The following is a 24,774-nucleotide window of genomic DNA, read 5'->3' on the forward strand; positions in this document are numbered from 1 at the left end:
ATTGTTTTGTATATGTTCTTTTTTTTCTGAGCATGCCTAGTCTTGCTCTTCAGATTTTTTTTGACAGAAAATTGTACTAATGAAAAGAAAATTGGACGTTGTGGTCACATCAGACAAAAATTTTGAAGCCTGCAAATCCAGTTTTTGTCTACCAATTCGTAATCGGCTGTCAAAAGCAGCATACTATAAATCAGAAAATCGACAGATCGTTCATCGGACGAAATTTATCTTCAAATTTTCTGACCGTGTATATGGGCCTTTAGAGAAAAGAGGTGACATGAGGGAGGGAGCTCCAGTGATTTACAGCCTCAGTTCTGTTCTGTTCCTGTGTGCTGTGTTAAAGGGGGTGTTTTCCTTCCTTCCAATCAGCTCTTTTCACTCAGTGGTGACTGGTGCTATATTTTCTTTGGGGGGGGGGGGGTCGGTCAGATCGGTCGGTCACCAGCCCCCCACTTACCCCCATCTAGGTTGCAGGCAGCTCTTCCTCCGGGCAGCGGGTGGCGGCTTCACCCGTCGTCTCCTCCTCCTCTGTGGCCAATAGGATCGCTTCTCTGCTCAGCCAATTGTGTTTCCTGATTGGCCAGGAGGAGAATCAGGAAAACAATAGTGAATATTAATTTCGCTATTGTCACACAACTGGGTGGGCTCAGGGCGCAGTGCTCTGCGCCCCCAGCCCACCCTTTTTTTTTAAGTCAATTAGAGCCTCAATTCTCACTGATTTCTGCAGAATTTAACTTCAGCTCCTTTCATTTATTTTCAGGTTACTTCTGAAGGATCAATTGAGCAGTCTGGATTATTGTCAATACCAATTTCCAAGGAAAATGAAGGTAAAGCATTTTGTTAGAAGAACTCCAGAAAATAAGACACATTTAAAATCTGTGGGTAGTTGTGTGCAAGGTGGTGTATGCCAACTTCTGGATCTCTCTCTCTTTTGTTTACAATTTACTGGTTTACTAAGCACAGATAGTGCTCTCGCTATATACTTCAGCAATCCAAGAAGAGAGATACAGTTCTTTTGCACAGCAGCCACTTTGCCTGCTCTTCTCTTCCCTGCCTATTTACTGAAAGCTTTGCATTTATTGAATGGGTGAGTTCACAGAATTCTAAGCACTCTGTGATTGGTCAAGGAAAGATGAGGGACAGACAGTGCTGTTGCAAATGTAGCACTGTCCCCATAGGTCTTGCTGTGTGTTGACTTCTTAGGCCTCCCTCTGATTACCTGCAGCCAGTTGCTAGAGGTTTTTCACTTATTGCCCCCTTACTCCGGTTTGCTCGTTACTCAATAAACAGTCCAGGGTATTTGTGGTTTTGATATTTATTGTAGAACTTGGGTGGGAGAAGGGATTAGTGGGATACTCCAACTTGAACTACTCAGATAAGGACAACTCTCATTTGGCCTCACCGGATTACTTGTGGAAGAGTAGACACACTGCTTTTACGATACAGCCACATGTATAGAAGGGTTAACTCATCTTGCTCTCACTAGCAGCAGACTTGATGCAACTACTTTATCTTCAGGACACTCTCTAGCATCCCTTTGACTGACACTCATCCACTGACTCTTCTAGCTGAAGGGGTGGCCCTCACAGGATAGGCCCAAAGACACAGATCTGTACTCACAGTCAGCAAAATCAGATCCTTTCTGATGTCCCCCTTCCAGTCAGCTCTGCAGGACCTCTGGATTCAGCTTCTCTCTGACTTCAGGCCCTTAGGTCGACTACCCAAGGCTGCATGGCAACCTCTACAGAGAAGGGTCAGCCGTCCCCTCCCTCCGAGACCCCGCTCTCTAGCCGAAAGACCCCAAGCACATGTGCCCTTGACATTTATACAGTATCCCAACATGCAATGCAGCACTCTCCTCTGCCAATAGCCAGGGCTGTAACAATGCCTGGGCCCTCACTTGTCAGGTCCCCTCCCACTGTCCAATATGCCTCCTTATTGGACCAGTGTGGGACATTGAGACAAGCTGAGCTGCACTGGAGCACAATGAGCAGACCTAACCAATAGATCTTGCTTCCTGGTAGACAGAGAGCACTCTATGTTTACATGACAATCTTCCTGGTAAGCAGAAAGACCAAAACCCACACTCTCTTCTAAGCACCTACCTAGGAGGGTGCTACACAAACAACACTATGACTGCTGTTTAAGAGACCTGTACCTGGTGTGTTGGAGCACCGAAGTATGCAAGAAGGTTACTCAATACTATACATGTGACCAGCATATGCAGCTTAGCAGCTTTCCTAACAAACAGAACTTCAGGCAACTGATTGGCCATGGCCTGTATCTTTCCCATGTGTACAGATGCAAGCTCTTACACTCTCTCTCATCTTAGTAGCCAACAGTCCTTTAACCCCTTTGTGGGCAGGGCTTAGACACCCTAGTGGGAGACACTAAGAGCTTCACTTGCTAATTGCCTAGGTTCCTGTGGTCATGCAAAATTAGCAGTGACATGTCCAGATATCAATGGAGACAGGAAATTAACTTCATTCTGTAAATTTGTGCTTGCTTTCTCTCTCTCTCAGGGGCCATACAGGCTAGGTCCCTAAGTATGCTGTGCCATGGGTCTGGTCCCAGTATGTGGGGAACCAGCTACTAGTAAAGGGGATAAGCACAACACCCCTTCACTACCAGAGTAACCATCACCATATGCTACATCACCCATTTCCTGGCTGGTTGGCTGTTTTAAGCAATGATACAAGTATGGTTGTCCCTAGGAACCGCCATATAACCCGTTTATTACAGCATCTCTTTCCTCTAATGCCTCGTACACACGGTCGGATTTTCCGACGGAAAATGTGTGATAGGACCTTGTTGTCGGAAATTCCGACCGTGTGTAGGCTCCATCACACATTTTCCATCGGATTTTCCGACACACAAAGTTTGAGAGCAGGATAAAAAATGTTTTCCGACAACAAAATCCGTTGTCGGAAATTCCGATCGTGTGTACACAAATCCGATGGACAAAGTGCCACGCATGCTCAGAATAAATAAAGAGATGAAAGCTATTGGCCACTGCCCCGTTTATAGTCCCGACGTACGTGTTTTACGTCACCGCGTTCAGAACGATCGGATTTTCCGACAACTTTGTGTGACCGTGTGTATGCAAGACCAGTTTGAGCCAACATCCGTTGGAAAAAATCCATGGATTTTGTTCTCGGAATGTCCGAACAAAGTCCGACCGTGTGTACGGGGCATAAATCTACTGTATCTCTTTTCACTAAAAGTCTTCTGATGTAAGCCTTGTTCTTTGGATACGGCATGCAATTCACCACTTTGATTGAAATTTTAGACCAGGCATTTAGAGGAATACGAACAGTTTTAACTAAAGAGATGCAAACATACAGGAACAGTTCTTGTAAAGCAACTTCTCACATAATCCTGTACAAAGGTGCTCTAGTGCCCATTGGGTAATTATATCTGAGTAGTAGCAAAGTCCTTAAAGCAGTCCTGGCTGGACTCAGTCCAGCAGCCTACATTTTTGCAGTGTTCCAGCAAAGGAGCCCCTATGTATATGGGATGACCTGTAGGGGGCGTTGGGTCCCAGGGTTTTGCTGGGAAAACTTGGTCAACAAGGTTAATACCTTTGTTTTGGACAGTGGCGGCTGGTGCTCCATTTTTTTTGGGGGGGCGGCAAACAAATCACCCACCACCCCCCAACCGGTCGGTTGGTCAATCCCCCCACCCCCTTCGTTCACTAGTCCGCCCACCAGCCCTGCACTTACCCCATCAAGGTCACAGGCAGCTTTGGTTCCTTCCTGCGTCTCCTCCTCCTCGGCGGCTTCATGACGGCTTACCCTGCGTCTCCTCCTCCTCTGCGGCTTTCTTCTTGGCGGCCAATATGGTCGCTTCTCCCCTCAAGCAATCGGGTCTTAAGACCTGCTTCCTGATTGGCTGGGAGGAGAATCAGGAAGAGAATAGCGAATATTAATTCTCTATTGTCACAGAACTGGGTGGGCACCCTTTTTTTAAGCCAATTAGAGCCTCAGCCTCTAATCATGTGCTTCCAAAATAAAAAAAACCCTTGGAAGCCATGCGTCCGGCACCCTGCATGTAGATTAGGGGCCGGGCACAAGGATTAGGGGGGTGGTGCTCCTGCACCGCTTATGAACGGGCCACCACTGCTATTGTTGTTGTGTGCAACCCAGAGTGTACACAACAACATTGTAACAGTTGTAACAGAAAGAAAGCACACTTAACCCAAAGAAACTTAAGTCTGCATTGTAAAAAACTTTAACACTTTGGAAGCACCCACTTATACCCTAATGCCCACCTTCTCACATAGACCTATGTCTTTCATGTTTCAGACTCTGAGAATCCAACCGAACACATGAGGTCCATGATACCTGAGGTATCTACCACTGCCAGGAGGGTGATTCCGGTCCCTTAATCACTACCAGCCCCTGAGACAACCAGGTTTACACAGAAACTTCAGAGTTTAACTCTCCTCCACTCTTAATTGAATTCAAATGTCCACTTTCTGTAATGCAGTCTCTTTCGTCACTGTAATGAGGCCAGGAATTTCTTTGCTTAAACTTTCTTTAACTTGTTCAGTAATAAACAAGTTACAACCAGTGCCATTTTCATAGCATAATGGGCCCCTGGACAAAGTAATGCACTGGGGCCCCTACAAGGGAGGTTGTGACCTGCAGTGTATACAGCACGCCACGGCACAGAGGAGGAGGCAAAAATATGCCACATATTGGGCGTGGCACAATGCTGTTGGGGGATCTAAATTATGATATATATTGGGCGTGACACAGTGCTCTTGGGGGATCTAAATTATGCTACATATTGGGGGTGGCACAGTGCTGTTGGGGGATCTAAATGATGCTACATATTGGGAGTGGCACAGTGCTGTTGGAGGATCTAAATTATGCTACATATTGAGCATGGCACAGTGCTGTTGGGGGATCCAAATGATGCTACATATTGGGCGTGGCACAGTGTTGTTGGGAGGATCTCGGAGTCCTTAAAGCAGTCCGTTAAAGGCAGCGTCCATAATGACATATAACCCACAGGAGGGGGCAAAGAGTCCAAGGGGTCCATAGTTGGCAATAATCCATAAAAAGCGATTAGTCCATCATAGGTATCCAAAAGTCCAGCAAGTCCATAGGTTCCCCATTCCCTCAGAGAGCCTTGATAAATTATGCTACATATTGGGTGTGGTACAATGCTGATGGGGGAGGGGGATCTTTGGTGAGATATCAGGGGTCTAAACAGACCACTAAAGTCTCCTTTTTGAAACAGAAAAAAAGGGCTGAGGAAACACAGTCCCCAGTCCCTTTCTCTGCAGCCTCAGCTGCACTGAAAACGAATGAATGGGAGATAGATGCTCCTGTTCATTCCTACATTGAAGCTTAGTAAACACAGTTTGCTATGCCTCAGTTATAATTGAACGCAGTTAGTGAGTGGTACCGATCACTGATTGTAATCAATTAGAAAAGGAAGGTGCCAGAAAATTCCATATTTACTGGCCTCTGAGAATCCCGAAGATCCCCACAGCAGCCTGAAATCTCACAACCCGCCAATGATCACCACCTCCTGTCCACATGCAGGGGGAGAAGGGGGGGTGGGGTTTCCCATGTACCCGGGGCATCAGTGCAATATCAGTGCAATATCACATGTAACAGTCCAAAACATTTGGTATTAGAAAGACAAAGATATCTCTTCCATGTCTTGGAACACTGAGTGATCGATTCACACTTGGCATGTTTCACAAGTGGTGTGCTGTGGTGCTACTCCACTGATCCCACATGGCTTTCCCCACGGTACAATCCTGCAGTGAGGAAAAACATTTAACTGCCGACACCCTCAAAACCACCCAGGGGTGACTCCTCCCAAATCGTAAAGCAGCATTAAACCCACGGCAAACAAATATGATTTCAGCTTACCAATTATTAGCTGTATTAGTTATGCATTTGTTTTCTTTATATGCATTAGTGATCTTTTTTTAGGCTGTTTTCCTCTGGTGATCAGTTCAGTAACACACTTCCTGTAGTAGAGTGCCCCCAACACATTTCTGAAATAAAAAAATTTGTTTTTTTTAAATAACAAACATGTTATACTTACCTGCTCTATGCAAGGGTTGTGCACAGAGTGGCCCCAATCCTCATTTTCTGGGGTGCCCCGTCGGCACTCCTGGCTCCTCCTCTTCATCGGGTGCCCCCACGGAGACACACAGACAGCGGGACTCAGCACAATCCCCCCGGCTCCCATGTCACTGGATTTGATTGACAGCAGCGGAAGCCATGGCTCCAGCTGCTATAAATCTATCCAAAGAGGACCCGAGACAGCGGCTGGAGCTGCTGGGCCTGTGCTCGTCAATGGAACGATCGGATTCAGGTAAGAAAAAGGGGGCTCTGGGGGCATCTTCAGCACAAACCGACAGTTTGCTAGCTGACAATAGGTCTGTTAATTAGCACAATTAACAATGGGTGAAAGACCCTCCAGACTAGTAGACAACAGGAGATCCAGAGCTTTCCAGATCTCATTAACCAGCGTTCCTTTCACATACGTCTGTCTACTGAGTCCCAAGCTGGCAGAGACCATCATGGCCCCCTTAATAATGTCCTTTTGCATTACATAACAGAACATCTTCCTAAATGCTTGTAGCTCCCTCAAATACCAGGGCCCATAGTCGGTAGGCGAGAGGCTAGCATTCAGTCCCCTCCAAGAGCTTCTGTCCTGGGTGAGGCTATCACAGTCAAAGACCCAGCATGCCCTCGGTCGGTGAGGTCACAAGGCGGTGGACACTGTGATTGATGATGGATCTACACCAGGGGACTTTTTTTTTCATTTCTGTTTTTTAAATAAAGGACTTGTCAAAACTGTCTACTGTCTATTTTCACACTACACTTATTTTTTTGGTGGTGAATGAGTAGGGTACTATGAGTAGGGGTACAATGTACCCCATACTCATTCACATAGGCGGGGAGCCAGGATCTGGGGGCTTCCAGATTCCGTGCTGACCACTGGCCAGGGTTGTGGGAAAGGGGGCCTTGTCCCAAAGCACCCCCCCCAATGTTGAGGTTATGTGGCCTGGTATGGTTCGGGGGGGGGGGGCTCGCTCTTCCCCCTCTTTCCTGACCTGCTGGGCTACATGCTCGGATACGGGTCTGGTATGGATTTTTGGGGGGGACCCCATGCCATTTTTTTTTAAATTTTGGTGTGGGGATACCCCTTAAAATCCATACCATTGGGGGAGACCCCACACCATTTTTCTTTCTTAATTTTACATTGCCGGCATTTTTTTTTACATTCAGCTGTCAGCTAATGACTCATTGGTTGTTAAGGATGCGATGGCCACCTGCTCCTTAACAACCATGATAATTACTGGTTGTTAAGCTGCCCGCATCTTAACAACCAGCTATTTACAGCCTGTGTTAAGGACGCTGGCTACTGTCAGTGGTAAATTACCACAGACTTTCACTACTAAAATACCACATGACATCATAAAATAACGTATTTTAGTAGCTTTTTTTTTAGTGAATGCCAAAACACTTTTTGAAAAACTCTGTGTGGCATCTTACCACATACTCGGATGCTGTAAGACACCACTTTGTGAATGGAGCCCACAGTTTTTTACCAAACATTAACTTTATAACTATTTCTGTCATAGACTTACAAGGTGAAACTGCTGTCAAGCTTTCTCTTACACCCGGAACATCATCATCACTACGTGTATTTGTTTACATCTTACTACCAAATGGAGAACTTGTTTGGGATTCAACAGTATTCAAAAAACAGAGGTGTTTCAAAAATAAAGTGAGTCAACGGGTCTTTCTCTCTCTCTCTCAGTTAAAGTGATAATAAAGGATCACTTTTTTGGTCTTACTTACCTGTAAATTCAGAAATTCGGAAATTCAAAAATCCGAAAATAAGAAAGAAAATCTGGAAATTCCAAAGAACAAAAATTCAAAATAATAATTACTAATAATAACTAACTATGAAATTATAGGTATTGGAATTTCCTTTCAAATTTGGCCTTAGTGGCCTTGACGAATACGAATGTATCCGAAGTTACAAATTATCCGAAAAATAACGAATGCCACATCAAAACAAATGGAACGGAATGAATTAATAATAAATAAGAAGAATATTAGAAAGTTTTTATCATTATTATTGTTATTTATTATTATTAATTCAGTATGTTCCATCCATTTAGATGCGACATTCGTTATTTCGGATAATTTGTAACTTTGAATAAATTCGTATTCGTTACGTTCATTGGCAGCCAAATTTGAAGGGAGATTCCAATACCTATAATTTAATAGAAATAGTTAAGTTATTATTAGTTAGTTATTATTTCAGATTTTCCAGTTTTCGGGTTTTGGGATTTTGGGATTTTCGTTCTTATTTTTGGATTTTCGTTCTTTTGAATATTCATTCTTATTTTTGGATTTTCTAATTTTTGGATTTTCTAATTTTCAGATTCTCTCATTTCTAATTTACGAATTTTCGAATTTACGAATATTGAAACTTACAAATTTATGAATTTTCAAATATTCAAATTTACAAGTTTTCAGATTTTTGAATTTACGCATTTACCAATTTTCAAATATTTGGATTTACGAATATTCAGAAAAATTTGTTGAACAGGTTTTTGTTAATTCGAATATTTCCAAATTAACAAATTTGTCAAAATCCATTACAAAACTAATTTGGAAATAAACAAATTGCATGTCTACCCTGACCTCAGAAGAGAGTGGGTAGAGGTCCCTTGCTATGATGTTAAACAGTTTTCTATGGACAATGAGGGGATGCGTTCTTGCACAAACATGGACATTATATCCTGGATTCTTTACCTGGTAGGGCAGAGCTTGCTCACTATTTGATGTTATGTTTACATCTGTGACCTGGTAAGGGTTAATGTGACATTACTTTTGCAAAGTGACAATACTGATACTCTTACAGCTGAATATGTAGTTGCTCTTACATTAGGATCTTATGGAACCACTGCCAAGCTTACATTGCATTTCCCTTAGCAGAACATGCTGTCCACTGTCTACATGTTACAGGAATTTAAAAAAATTGTAGTGACCCTACTTGGAACCCTCGCTGGTGACACCTCCATTCTCACAAACAGGGCATCTGTTTTGTTTTTGGGCCTACTGCTCCCTACAACATTCCTGACTGCACTTAGCTCTGTTACTATATCTATGGGAGCCTTGCTCCTGATCATGGTTTAAATGGATCAGAGGATACAGAGAGGGGAGTTCTCCCATGGAACAAGAGCCAATGCCTTGTGTTAGTAATATCTGGTGTGCTACTCTGTGTGTCACTCCTAAATAATGCTAGGCCCAGTTAAAATTCTTATAAGAAAAATTGTTATAAGTGGACTTTATGGCCAACCAAGGCAAATACAGCTCAAAATGGTCCACTTAAGTGCTTCTATATGTTTGCAACTCTGTATCTAATGCATTATGTAAATGGTATGTGTGTGTCCCTAACATGGTCTGGTTTAGCATGTATCCCCACATTCAATAGCTGGGGTAACTAATTGGTGACCTATTAAAAAGCTTTTCACTACATACCCTCTCTTTCTGAGCCCTCCAATCCACCAGGTGAGTCAACAAAGACTATTTTTTTTCTCTTTCCCATCTTCCCTTCTTTGTTTTTTTCCCCCTTCTATCCCCTCCCCTCCCACTCCCCTTTTTTTTGATACCACTAATTGCTGACTCTGATGGCAGGTATCTGGTTCTGGTGGGTTCAATCTATGATTCTTCTATAATGTTTGCCACCTACTGTGCTCCTAATTTGGGTCAAACCGAATACTTTACACATTTTCTCACAGTAATTGACTCTCTTACTCACGTTATGTTAGTGTTTTGTGGGAACTCAAACTCAGTCATGTATCTTCATAAGGATCATCATGATCCCAGTAACCATACTGTATCCAAAGTGGATATTTCCATGGCCAGGAAGTTTTGTTCTCTTTTGCCTTAGTACAGTTGATGTTGGTGATGTAGATGTTTGGAGGGAAAAGCATCCTTCTACTGTATCTTATAAATTTCACTCTAATCCCCACAACTCATTCGCTCACAAATTGATTCATCATATTTTTCACTCCCCCACAGACAGTACATCTATCATCCCTATCCCATAGTCTGACCATGATAAAGTGGGCTTGAGATTTGATTTACCATTACCTGATAAGTCTGGCTTAAGCTTAAGGAACTATAAGGAACCTCTTTGATAGTACCTTGTCCCCCTGAGAATTTCCTGTGCAATCTCAACCCAATGCTTCTGAGGATGTCAAACAGATGGTTATTTAAGGTCATATTTGGTGGGACTGCGCAAATGTGAAATGATTTTGGATTATGGTCTATCAAATGCTCTATACGGTTAAGGGTATTTCCTTTATATAAAACCCGATGCGAAGCTCTCGACTAGATAACCTAAAGGTTGCATCAACGCTCATTTTAAACTAGTCATGCATATTCTTACGGCAGCAAAGAGGGTTATAGCAAGAGCATGGGGAACCCAAACTATCCCCTTTAAAGATGCCACCCATCTTTATCCCTGACTCTCTGCTCCTATGAAAGTGGTTGTAATCCTAAAGAAAAAAAAAATGATCCTGTTCCTTTAAAGCAAGATTTAAGGCATAGTGCTTGTGCAGTGTCATTTGTCCCCCTTTATGCTGTAAAATAACTAGTTGATCCTGTCTGTTCCCCTTAGTGTGCTGACCACGGTTATCATGGCTGCTGATCCATGATACTGTGGTCAGTTAATGTGCCCCCATCATCCTGCAGTTTCTCCCTCTCCCCCTCCCTCATTGCCTGTCAGCTCGGGAGTCTGTGTGTGAGCCATCTCCTCTCCACCCCTCCCCTCCTCTCTTCTCCCACCGCCAATCCGCTGTGGCTGTAAAAATAAAATTACAAATCCTGGAGTCCCCTTCTGTTACAGCAAGATAAACTGTGCAATGTCTGTTTTTTTTTTTTTAAATTATGCACCAAAATACCCTATTTCAGAGCAAGAGAACTGGGAGGTCACGTGACCGCACAGCGGTGCTGTAAATTAGGGTATTTTGCTGCATTATTTTTTAAAAAACACATACACTTCAGAGTATAGCTTGCTGTAACACAGGGGATTTCAGGATTTGTGATTAGTGACTTCACAAGCGCTTGAAATATCATTGTGACAAGGCAAGTGGGAAAATGCTAAAGATGAACACTGTAATGGGCAAATTCTTTTGAACTTCTAATTTTCTTCCACTTCCCCTCCCCACTCCCACTCTATTTTTCTCCTCTCCCTCTGGGAGTTAGGTGGAACCATAATAGGATAAGGGTGCCCTAACCCCATCTCTTTCCATCCCCCCATCCCCTATCCTACATAATCTAGCCTTTGGCAGGGGGGATTGTTCAATCCAGTTGATCTCCCTTATAATGTTTTCTTTTTTATCATTATTATTGCTTCAATTTAACACTATTGTGTAAGTGCAGTATTTTCTGCCTTATAATTTTATTGTAAGAGATTTTTTTTATTTATTGTATGATTTATTACTGCAGTGCTGCATTTAGAGTGATACCACTTTTATTGATTTAAGAACTAATATAAGAGCTGCTCATACTTTTCAAAATTCCTCTATGAAGGTCAATGTATGTCGTGTTCTTTTTATTATTGTCTCCAGCTTTGATATTTATATCTTTATCTTTGTCCTACTTTTTTAATCCCCAGGTATCTGTTGGGTTCTCTCCTGATGAGGTCCTCCCAGGATCAGATGTGTCTCTTCAGGTTCAGGCTGCCCCGGGGTCTCTCTGTGGTCTTAGGGTGGTGGACAAGAGTGTGGTGCTAATGAAACCCGAAGCTGAGCTGACTAATGAAAAAGTAAGCCAGTTGGTCGCCAGTGCGTTCTTTGCGTATTACAAAAAAAAATAGAGGAGCTATAGCAATGGATTCAACATGTCCTCCAGTTATGTCTGGTCATACTGTAAGACAGTGGCCGCCCCCCGATCCATTTTCCCTGCCCCTAATTTACATGCAGGGCGCCAGACGCTTGGATTCCAATAGTGTTTTTTTTATTTTTTTTAAGCACATGATTAAAATCTGAAGCTCCAATTGGCTTCAAAAAAGGGTGGACTTGGGGTGAGGAGTACTGCGCCCTAAGCCCACCCATTTGTGTGACAATAGCAAATTAACGTTGTCTTCCTAATTCTCCTCCCAGCCAATAAGGAAGTGGGTCCTGAGACCCAATCGTGTCTCAGGACACACTTCCTGTTAAGCTGGGAGGAGAGGAAATGGGCCGGCTCTAGCTTCCCCCTGCGTCCTAAGTTAAGGTCAGTCTCCCACAGGGGGTGGTGGTGGATTGCCGCCACGTTCTCGTACATCCAACGCCGGCGCTTGCGGTGGTCAGCCCGCCGTCCGTCTCCCATGTAGGGGTTGAGGTGCTTGCGGTGGTCACCGCTTACCGTTTCCTCTCCCCCCGGGGGGTGACGTTAGTTTGCCGTCCCTCCTCCAAAATATTTAGCACCAATCGACAGTGCTGGAAGAGTTACCAGACTCTACGTGAGCAGCAAAGGAAGCAGCAAAGGAAGCATGTCAGCAGGGCAACAGCATGAAAGGCTTAATTTGATGCTAATTTGACATTGTTTCATCAATGTGGATAGGCACAGGTATACTGCTGTGTAATGCCCCGTACACACGGTCGGACTTTCCGACGGACTAAGCTCTGTCGACATTTCCGACGGAAAGATTTAGAACATGTTCTATATCTAAGTCCGTCGGAAATGCCAACAGAAATAGTTGGTCGGAATGTCCGATGAAAAGCTCCCATCGGACTTTTTCTGCCAGAAAGTCTGACCGTGTGTACAAGTCATTAGGGAAACCTGGAAATGAGTGACAGAGCAGAAGAGCAGCTTCATAGTGCATGGTGTGTGACTGCAGATCTGAGGTGAAGTGACCACTGTAACGATCATTGCTCCATTTACCAGACTAGAACCTGGACTCTGTTTTACTACTTGAGTACCAGTCTAAAATAACCTGTCATTTCCAGATCGTTTTTAGTGCTCTGATAATTTGACTGACAGTTACTCATGCAGTACTTTACCCAAACACATTTGTAGCACTGCCCCCATGGGGGTTGCTGAATTTAGACTCCCCTGGGCCTCCCACTGATTATCCTGCAACCAGTTACATGGTATTTTCACACAGCCAGGTGCACTCACTCTTCCACTCACTGTGTCCAATGACCAGTGTAGGGGGATTTGTTTTTATGTTTTATTTGGAGAACTTGGATAGGAGAAGGGAATTAGGAGTTGATTTACTAAAGACAAGTCAACTGTGCACTTTGCAAAGTGCATTTGCACTCTGCAAGAGCAGTTGCTCCAGAGCTTAGTAAATGAGATAAACCTTCACTTTGCAAAGAATACCCAATCACATTCAAGGAAGATTAAAAAAACAGCATTTTTGCTTGCACATGATTGGATGATGGAAGTCAGCAGAACTTCTGCTCATTTGCTAAGCTCTGGAGCAACTTCTCTTGCAGAGTGCAACTGCACTTTGCAAAGCGCACAGTTGATTTTTCTTTAGTAAATCAACCCCATAGTGTGATACTCCAAATTAACTATGCACAAGTGAGGACAACTCTCTTTCTGTAGAACTGTGGAGCAGATTATCTGCTGAACCATACAGCGTCTGTATGAAAGAAAAGTCTCTCTGTAACAGAAGCGACTCAGTGGACTTTGTTAGTGGACTTAAGTCTCCAAGACTCTTGTAGCCAGTGTCCCCTTTAGCTCACCCACCCAATATGCAGGCTTCTAGGACCAGAAGGGGATTTCAGCAACACACACATGGGGTTGATTTACTAAAGAAAAATCCATTGTGCACTTTGCAAAGTGAAGTTGCACTCTGCAAGAGCAGTTGCTCCAGAGCTTAGTAAATGAGCAGAAGCTCTGCTGAGTTCCATCATCCAATCATGTGCAAGCAAAAATGCTGTTTTTTTTATTTTCCTTGCATGTGATTGGGTATTCTTTGCAAAGTGAAGGTTTATCTCATTTACTAAGCTCTGGAGCAACTGCTCTTGCAGAGTGCAACTGCACTTTGCAAAGTGCACAGTTGATTTGTCTTTAGTAAATCAACCCCACGCAGTCTCCGGGAACCCTTCAGTTTTATGTACTCACAAAATGTCCATGAACAGCTGGTAGCCTCCTTCCAACTTCCAAGCGACACTCTATACCAGACCAGATCCATAGACTTCCTCCCTCGGTCAGCTTGCACGGGAACCCTGGGTTGAAGCTTTTAGACTTTAGGTCCTCCGGTCAGGCATCTGAGGCCGCATGGCAGCCTATACTGGGGAGAGGCAGCCGACCCCACCCCACCTGCACCTCCTCTCCACCTGAAACTTATCATAAGTGATTCATGCTGATAGCAGAGGAACAACATTGTGCTCCTAATTGAGACAAGTACACACTTTAGAGGGATATGATTTGGTCATATTTCATGTCTGAGGTTTACAACCACTTTAATGTTCAGATGTGCAGGATACAGTATGTGAAAGGGTTAATATACAGAAGACTAGAGTCAGAAACAACTAAAAAAACCTTCAAAACCATCCATGTGTCACTAAAACAGAAGAAAAGAAACTGCAGCTGTTGATCCATTAATTCCTTCCCTATTCACTCAATGTCTCTCCTTCCCCTTTTTTAATGGGAAGAGGAGGGATCAACACAGTAAACAATAACATGTGATCACTGTGGTGACCAGTCACAGCCACCACATGATACCAAGCCACTTATGCCCTGTACACACATTCCGATTATCGTACGACAGATCATTCGCATTTTGTTGCATAAAACTAAGATCGAATACAACAGTGCAAAATGTGTGTAAGATTTTTGTTGTACGGTTCTTCCACTGTGCATAGCTACATATTTTAAATGATGTCCAATACGTGTGACCCCTGTGTCCTTCTGGTTTATTTTCATGTTTCCAAGCATGGTGATGTTTGTCGATCGACTTTTAGTGGACGCATATTGTACTGATTACACGATTGTCCTACGATTGGCTGTCGTCCGACCAAAGTTTTCCTGTTTGTCCCTTCGGATTTGGTTGGACGGACTGTCCTGATCGGCTGTCGAAAGCTGCGTACTAACGATCAGATTATCAAACGATCTGTCCGAAAGCGACTTTTGTCATCCGATAATTGGAACATGTGTACGGGGCATTAGTCTAATTATGGCTCGGTACTGGGGGAGCCAGGACACATATTAATTACACAGGTTCTGTGGCTGATTAAGGTGGTAATCAAACTCACTTGGTGCCTTACCTGCATTATATTAGCCTCAGAACCTGTGTAATTCATATGTGTCCTGGATTAAAGGAATGAGGTGGCAACCCGTCAGTACGCAAGGATTACCGGGCAGATAGTTGCCCAAAGACAATTTATCCAATGCCATTTATAAACGCACCAGGTATATATAGGACCACTGATTCTCATTTTAAAGGTGTACCCTGATAGAAAGAGGGTTAAGATCTATTTGTCTGTGCCTAATCTGATCATCGACCATAATTTGCTAAGTGTAAGGCCAGCCTTACACCGCTCTAGCAGCATTCCTACCTGCTGTTGACTGTTGCCACTGGTGTTATAGCAGGTCTAAGGAACTCCATGAGAAGCATGCTCCATAGTGAAATAGGGCTGTAGTTCTGCACATGCAGTTCTGAAATCCAGTATACGCAGGTTATATATTCAGCTGAAGAGAGGAAAGTGTTCCTCTGAATAACCTCCTTGTACACAGACAGTTGAGGTCCTGACCAGGTGTCCTCACCATTAGTCTTTGTTGTCCTACAAGGATTGACAAGAAGAGAAGTGGACTCATGTTGGGTGTTATCTGTTGTGGAGATTTTTCTTCACTTCCTCTCAGAGAGACAGAACAGGAAGTGAGAGTAAATGTCTACAAATTTAATGGAATTTCCTTCTTATGCCCCGTACACACAGTCGGACATTGATCGGACATTCCGACAACAAAATCCTAGGATTTTTTCAGACGGATGTTGGCTCAAACTTGTCTTGCATACAACGGTCACACAAAGTTGTCAGAAAATCCAATCATTCTGAACACGGTGACGTACAACACGTACGTCGGGACTATAAACGGGGCAGTAGCCAATAGCTTTCATCTCTTTATTTATTATGAGCATGTGTGGCACTTTGTGCGTCAGATTTGTGTACACAAGATCGGAATTTCCGACAACGGATTTTGTTGTCGGAAAATTTTATAGCCTGCTCTCAAACTTCGTGTGTCGGAAAATCCGATGGAAATGTGCGATGGAGCCCAAATCCGACCGTGTGTACAGGGCATTAGACAGTTGTCCCGAAACAAGTGTCCCTATTGGAAGGCTTCCCCTCTATTCCTGTTTTGGTAATACCTGTAAAATGTTTTACAACAGGACAAATTAAATGGTTGAATCTTCCCAGTGGGGACATGGACAGCAATGAAAATGGGACATGGGTTCTAACCCTTCTCATACAACCTAAAACTAAAAGTAATGTTTTGGCTGTACATGCACTTTAACATTAGCTATTCACTTGAACAAGCAAATAGAAACATTGGTATTGCACTATTTCTGCCATGTACAGCAGCACAGCTAGAATTTTTTTTTAACCCTGCACATCAGACGTTTAGGCTGGTATCTCCATTGCAAAGAGCAGCATGCTGCCATACTCATTTCTGCTTGACTTTCAGCATTTGAGAGGGGTCTTTAAGAGTTCCTCAAAATGTGGAATCAATTCCAAATGTACTGGAGTAAATGCCATAATGTGGGGAGGGGTTAATGTGCAAGGTACAAAGTAAAGGAGCCCACTACCTTGGAGCAAGGGTAAAGAGGCATTAAGAACCCCTTACCTGTTGTCTTGCATCTCACAGAATTATTATTTATGTAGCAGATGGTGGGATTGGAAATACCAGTGGTGTGGCTAGAGTTGTGAAGGACTTGGGGCAGAATGAGGAAAGGTGCCTTGCAATGCATGTGTCATGAGCATGGCCATATTGCGCCTAATGCCCTGTACACACGGTTGGATTTTCCAATGGAAAATGTTCGATGGGAGCTTTTTGTCTGAAATTCTGACCGCGTGTAGGCTCCATCGGACATTTTCCATCGGAATTTCCGACACACAAAATTTGAGATCTGGATCTCAAATTTTCCGGAAACAAAATCCGTTCTTGTGAATTCCGATTGTGGGCACACAATTCCGATGCACAAAGTTCCACGCATGCTCAGAATCAAGTACGAGACGGAAGCGCTCGGTCTAGTAAAAATGGAGATAGCACATTCGTCACGCTGGAATTTTTTAAATCTTTTAATGCAGAGCATTCTCTTCTTCTTTAGAATGCTAGAATAATGAAGTTGTTTTGCTGCTCATATTCACACAGCGTTCTGACAACTTGATTTCTTTATTATTTCTTGTGATCTCATGAATAATTGTTTTTATTTATTTTTTCATCAGATCTCCATAATAATGTTTAGAATTTTTGGTTATAGTGTTTATTTATTTTTTTATAGTAATCTCCATAATTTTTTCTTTCGCTTTGTGTCAAGTTACCACAACACCATTATTATCTTGTATTTTTTAACCTCTAGGAGGTGGGTTTGTGTTGGTGTCCCTTGTTAATTTGACATTGTATTTTGGAAATGTACCTGCCTACTCATAAACAAACTGTCCTTTTTGAATTAAAACACATAGGCAAGTATTTGTGTGCATCTTCAAAACTTGGCTTTCACAGGGGTGACATCACCCCATCTGATGAAGGCAATATGAACAAAGGTTGGACATACTCATGTCTGATATTGCCTTCACTTTGTCAAAGTTGAACTTTGTAAGTTCCTGAGTTGTGTATTGTTTTATGGTTTTAACCATGCCTGTTTTAACACAAAAAAGGCTATTTGTACTGTCAAAAACAAAAATGTTATTACTAAAATATGTTGATTTGTTCAAAAACCCTTTTCGAACGCACATGTGAATGTGCACAGAGTAAAACGTTTTCTACTCAAAAATGTGTGGCTTCTTCTTTCAATGCTCAATATCATTTTTTGGACTACCGGTAAGTTGGTGTTTACACTGAAATGGGGGTTATTTAGTAAAGGCAAATCCACTTTGCACTACAAGTGCACTTTCAGTGCAGTTTCAAGTGCAGTTTCAAGAGTGCAAAGTGGATTTTCCTTTAGTAAATAACTCCCACAGTGCTTTATAATTTGCCACAATCATGCCATTTTCGTGACTCTGCAAAATTCATTCATGGTTCTGAAAATAATGTTTTTTTTAACAGTAATGCATTACATACATTAACAACAAAAACAAGGTATGTGTGTAGCAGACCCAAAACATAATAATAGTTCGCTGAAGAAGAGATTGTCACCTCATGTATCAAATAAATTACGTTTGCACTAGTGAAGAAAATGTCCAAAAAAAAAGCCCATTAGAGAACCTAGGAGACAGCTAAAAGCAACACAAGCAGTAAATCAAAGGAAATATTATTTCAGTTTAAATACAAAAAATTGTTTTAAAATGTTTATTAAACATTTTCTGGCATATCAATGGCCCCCCCTACCCGAAAAGTACTCCATAAATTTTATACAGACCTCGTGTAAGCATTGGGGGCAAGCACTGACAAACAGATAAGAATCCACAAGCACAAACTGAAGAGCAGTAACGATCGGAAAAGCACGAGGCTGAAAAGCGTGAATTGTCTCTCACAAAACTTCTACTAACACGAGATTAGCAGAAGGAGCCAAAAGGTGGCGCACTTAGTATTGAACTTCCCTTTTCTAGTGCCGTCGTACTTGTTCTACATCACCGTGTTCTTGACGTTCGGTGTGTATGCAAGACAAGTTTGAGCCAACATCCGTTGGAAAAAAGACATGGATTTTATTGTTGGAATGTCCGATCCTGTGTACAGGGCATAACAGTGGGAGTGCCTTAAAGGAGGATGATTCATTGTATACACTGCTCACATATGCCACAGTCTTGTGTGTACAGTATTTATTTCTCATAACCTCTGCTAATTCCTATTTTTTCCAGATTTACAATCTGTTTCCTTATTCGGATTCTGGTGACTATGACTATCGAATCCAGGAGAAGGAAAGCTGTTATTATTCAGAGCATTCTACTACAAGGCCCAAAGGTTTTCTTGATGTATACCGCCTATCAAAGGTATGATATCATAGTATTTGTTGTTCACTTGTTTAGTCATGTCCGACTCTTCCTGACCTCATGGACCATAGCGCGCCAGGCTTTTCTCTCCTCCACTATCTCCCGGAGCTTGCTTAACTTCATGTCCCTTGTTTCGATTATGCTATCTATCCATCTTGTTTTCTGTCATCCTTGTCTCCTTTTTTCTTCCATGTTTCCCAGCATCAGGGTCTTTTCCAATGAGTCCTCTCTTCATATGGGCAGGGCAAAGGGGGTGGAGTCAGGGGTGGAGCCAAGGGAGCTGCAAAATTAGGTTTTGCCTAGGGTGTCAAAAATCCTTGCACCAGCCCTGGGGACATCCCATCATAGTCAGTTGTCACTGAGACAGAAAGTAAGGAAAAACACACCATGGACAGTTGTTCTTGGGACAGAAAGTAAAAGAGATCCAAACATCAGCGGAGCGGACATGGTCATCTGCCTGTTCAGCGAGGCAACTCTCCGCTGGCGGAGTCCACAGGTGTGAAAGAGCCCCAACTGATGACAAAATTAAAATTCTTTCTACATATGTTTTAAAAAAAGGGAATACTGCCATGTGTCAATCTTCTCTAAAATATTGTTATCCTACCCCATATCTATCACAGCAGCATGAAGCTTTGAGAACCCAGAAGGATTTGTCTGTCGAATTTAGTAGTTTGGGGGGTCAGGCTTGAGTCAGAAATAGATGCCAAGTGCCCCTTTTTACTTTCATGGAGATTCAGCCTTGTGCTTATATTTTAAATAAATTTTGACTGTGTGTAAAAGGAACTATAGAACATTTTCTTGTTACCATGAACTGCAATATGACCTACCAACATAGCGAGAGATTTAATAAAACTGGTGCTCACAGAATCTGATGCAGCTGTGCATATTAATCCCTTTCTAACCTCAGCTTGTTCAGTTAAATGAGTTTTAAAGTCAGAAGGTTTTTTTATCTTAATGTATAGAATGCATTGTATGCAGCAGCCCCCCTCAGCCCTCCTAATGCTTACCTGAGCCCCTTCTCTGTCCAGCGATGTCAATGAGTGTCTCCGCCATCCAAGACTCTCCCTCCTGATTGGTTGAGACACAGCAGCGGCACCATTGGCTCCTGCTGCTGTCAATCAAAATCAGTTAGCCAGTCAGGAGAGAGGGGGGCGGGGCCAAACCACAGCTCCGTGTCTGAATGGACACACAGAGCTGCAGCTCGGCTTGGGTGCCCCCATACCAGGCTGCTTGCTGTGGGGGCACTCAACGAGAGGGAGGGGCCAGAAGCACAGAAGAGTCACCTGAGAAGAGAAGGATTCGGGCTGCTTTGTGCAAATCCAGTACACAGAGCACATAAGTATAACCTGTTTGTTATTTTTATAGAAAAAAGGAGACTTTACAATCACTTTAACCAATTCAACCCCAGAATTTTTTGGGATACAGCTCTGCATCCCTTTAACTGACAATTGCGCGGTCGTGTGACGCTGTAACCAAACAAAATTGACGTCCTTTTTTACCCACAAATAGAGCTTTCTTTTGGTGGTATTTTATCACCTCTGTGGTTTTTATTTTTAGCACTATAAACAAAAAAAGACCAACAATTTAAAAAAAAAAAAAAACTTTTTTGCTATAATACATATCCAAAAAAAATATATATATAAAAAAAGTATTCATAAGTTTAGGCCAATATACAGTGGGGACGGAAAGTATTCAGACCCCCTTACATTTTTCACTCTTTGTTATATTGCAGCCATTTGCTAAAATCATTTAAGTTCATTTTTTTTCGCATTACACACAGCACCCCTAATTGACAGAAAAACACAGAATTGTTGATATTTTTGCAGATTTATTAAAAAAGAAAAACTGAAATATCACACGGTCCTAAGTATTCAGACCCTTTGCTCAGTATTTAGTAGAAGCACCCTTTTGATCTAATACAGCCATGAGTCTTTTTGGGAACGATGCAACAAGTTTTCCACATCTGGATTTGGGGATCCTCTGCCATTCCTCCTTGCAGATGCTCTCCAATTCTGTCAGGTTGGATGGTAAATGTTGGTGGACACCCATTTTTAGGTTTCCCCAGAGATGCTCCATTGGGTTTAAGTCAGGACTTTGGCTGGGCCATTCAAGAACAGTCACGGAGTTGTTGTGAAGCCACTCCTTCATTATTTTAGCTGTGTGCTTAGGATCATTGTCTTATTGGAAGGTAAACCTTCGGCCCAGTCTGAGGTCCTGAGCACTCTGGAGAAGGTTTTCATCCAGGATATCCCTGTACTTGGCCGCATTCATCTTTCCCTTGATTGCAACCAGTTGTCCTGTCCCTGCAGCTGAAAAACACCCCCTGCTGCCACCACCATGCTTCACTGTTGGGACTGTATTGGACAGGTGATGAGCAGTGCCCGGTTTTCCCCACACATACCGCTTAGAATTAAGGCAAAAAAGTTCTATCTTGGTCTCATCAGACCAGAGAATCTTATTTCTCACCATCCTGGAGTCCTTCAGGTGTTTTTTAGCAAACTCCATGTGGGCTTTCATGTGTCATGCACTGAGGAGAGGCTTCCGTCGGGCCACTCTGTCATAAAGCCCCGACTGGTGGAGGGCTGCAGTGATGGTTGACTTTATACAACTTTCTCCCATCTCCCGACTGCATCTCTGAAGCTCAGCCACGGTGATCTTTGGGTTCTTCTTTACCTCTCTCACCAAGGCTCTTCTCTCCCGATAGCTCAGTTTGGCCAGACGGCCAGCTCTAGGAAGGGTTCTTGTCTTCCCAAACGTCTTCCATTTAAAGATTATGGAGGCCACTGTGCTCTTAGGAACCTTAAGTGCAGCAGAAATGTTTTTGTAACCTTGGCCAGATCTGTGCCTTGCCACAATTCTGTCTCTGAGCTCTTCAAGCAGTTCCTTTGACTTCATGATTCTCATTTGCTCTGACATGCACCGTGAGCTGTAAGGTCTTCTATAGACAGGTGTGTTGCTTTCCTAATCAAGTCCAATCAATATAATCAAACACAGCTGGACTCAAATGAAGGTGTAGCACCATCTCAAGGATGATCAGAAGAAATGGATAGCACCTGAGTTAAATAAATGAGTGTCACAGCAAGGGGTCTGAATACTTAGGACCATGTGATATTTCAGTTTTTCTTTTTTAATAAATCTGCAAAAATGTCAACAATTCTGTGTTTTTCTGTCAATATGGGGTGCTGTGTGTACATTAATGATGAAAAAAATGAACTTAAACGATTTTAGCAAATGGCTGCAATATAACAAAGAGTGAAAAATTTAAGGGGGTCTGAATACTTTCGGTCCCCACTGTATATTCTTCTATATATTTTTTGTAAAAAAAATCACAATAGGCTTATATTGATTGGTTTGCACAAAAGTTATAGTGTCTAAAAAATAGGGGATAGATTTAGGGACTTTTATTTATTTTTTATTGTTTTTACTGGTGATGGTGGCGATCTGTGATTTTTAGCGGGACTGCGATATTGCAGCGGACAAATCTGACTGGGGATTGATCAGTGCTAAAAAAAATGCACTGATCAATGTAAAAATGGCACTGACAGGGAAGGGCTTAACACTAGGGTGCGTTCAACGGGTTAAATGTGTTCCCTGGGTGTGTTCTAGCTGTAGGGGGGTGGGCTTACTGGAACATGACAGGGATCACAGGGGTCCGAGGCAGCCGCGGTCTGAATCTGAATCGTACCTGACCCGGTAAACAAAACCAAACCGCAGCAGGACATGTGTGAACCCGGCCTTATTCACAGACCTATAAATGGGGAAACTAACTAGAGGGGTTAATGTTGTCATAAGTATACAATTTAAAATAATACTACTACTCTATTAATAATGCTGTACTCCAGGCTGACAAATAACTACATAAGTGGAACAAATATAAAAATATATAAATATTTGATCTTTTGTCTCATTGTCCCCTGGCCTCTGTGTGTCTTGTCTGGCTATGAAGACTGATCTTGTTAGCGTGACAATAAAGCAAACCTGTCAATTGTGCTAGAAAGGGGATAAGCCTCTCGAAATCTGGCCTTACATATAGTCCAATGTTTGCTCTTGTTTGATTAGTAAATTGTTAAAGAGGAAGTAAACCCTAGTGGGTTTTTCTTCCTTTCTTCTTCCCTGCAAAGTAAAGGCATATTGTGCTAGTATGCATCGCATACAGAGCCGTCACAGAGCCGTGGACTCCGGCTCTGTGACTGGCCGGCCCCGTGTGACGTCACTCCCGTCCATGCGCACAAGAGCCGCCGGTCACGGCACACGCTCCTGAAGAAACGGCACGGGCGGCCATTCCTTCAGAGCGCATGCACTGATGACATCATCAGTGCAGTAAACAGTATATATCTCCTAAATGGCGCACATTTAGAAGATATTTATAGTTCCTATAGGTGAGCCTTATTCTAGGCTTACCTATAGGCACAACTTACAAAGGGGGATTTAAAATCTTTTTAAAGTCACATACAGAAGTAGACATGTGCAATTTGTTTAGCTCCAAATTTTTTTAACAAATTTCGACAAATTCGTTATTTCGGAATTATTCGAATGAAGGAAAACCTGTTTAATGAATTTTTCTAAATATCCGTAAATTTGAATATTCGAAAATTTGTAAATGCAGAAACCCAAAAACCTGAAAATTTGAAAATCTGAAATAATAACTAACTAATAATAACTTAACTATTACTAACTATTAAATTATAGGTATTGGAATTTCCTTTTAAATTTGGCTGTTAGTGAACGTAAAGAATACGAATTTACCCAAAGCTACGAATTATCTAAAATAACTAATGCCGTATCTAAACGAATGGAACATAATGAATTAATAATGATAAATAACAATAATAATAAAAACTTATTATTATTATTTATTGTTATTAATTTGTTATCTTCCATTCGTTTAGATGCGGCATTCGTTATTTTGGATAATTTGTAACTCCGGATAAATTCGTATTTATTACGTTCACTAACAGATAAATTTGAAAGGTAATTCCAATACCTATAATTTAATAGTTAGTTATTATAAGTTAGTTAGTTATAATTTCAAATTTTCTAATTTTCATTCTTACTTTCTAATTTTCATTCTTTTGAATTTTCCAATTTTCATTCTTTTTTTCAAATTTTCGGCTCTGCACATTTGAATAACGCATCTAAGCAAATGGAACAAATTTATTCGAAATAACTAATTTTGATTATAAGGAATGACCCAAAAAACTAAGACACTACACATGTCTAATTTCTGCCAGCTGAGATATGAACTTCTCAATAATTTTTTTCACAATAATCAGATGGTCCACTTAAAGCTCTTGTCTAATCTTATCCTCGCAGTACATCATAATAACTACTGTACTTAAAGCGGAGTTCCACCCATATAAAAAAGTACAAAAAGTGTAGCTGCTGACTTTTATTAATCGGACATTCACCTGTTCCACAATCCAGCGATGCGGGCGTATGAAGCCCCGCTCCTCTCTCCCTTCTCTCTGTGGCGCCGGAATTGTCACTGTGGGCACCCGGCTGTAGCTTCACAGCCGTGTACGCACTGCGCAAGTGCGAGCCGCGTTGTGCACTGTGACTGGCCGGGCAATCATCTGGGACCTGTGATGTGTCCCAGATGATTGCACAGAGGGAGGGGGGAGAGGTGAACA

At 42.3% G+C, this 24,774-nt stretch overlaps 1 protein-coding gene across 1 annotated transcript in view; it reads left to right on the plus strand.

Moving 5' to 3' along the window:
• LOC141105652 (alpha-2-macroglobulin-like protein 1) overlaps nucleotides 1-24,774 on the plus strand; it is a 229,058-nt gene that overhangs the window by 90,091 nt on the left and 114,193 nt on the right. The window contains exons 13-16 of the mRNA XM_073595628.1: nucleotides 761-827; nucleotides 7,619-7,764; nucleotides 11,677-11,826; nucleotides 19,013-19,144. Of these exons, the coding sequence (XP_073451729.1) occupies nucleotides 761-827; nucleotides 7,619-7,764; nucleotides 11,677-11,826; nucleotides 19,013-19,144 (495 nt within the window). The remainder of the gene's footprint in view (nucleotides 1-760; nucleotides 828-7,618; nucleotides 7,765-11,676; nucleotides 11,827-19,012; nucleotides 19,145-24,774) is intronic.

The sequence above is a fragment of the Aquarana catesbeiana genome, linkage group LG08 (genome assembly GCF_042186555.1).
Source record: "Aquarana catesbeiana isolate 2022-GZ linkage group LG08, ASM4218655v1, whole genome shotgun sequence".
NCBI classification, from domain to species: Eukaryota; Metazoa; Chordata; class Amphibia; order Anura; family Ranidae; genus Aquarana; species Aquarana catesbeiana.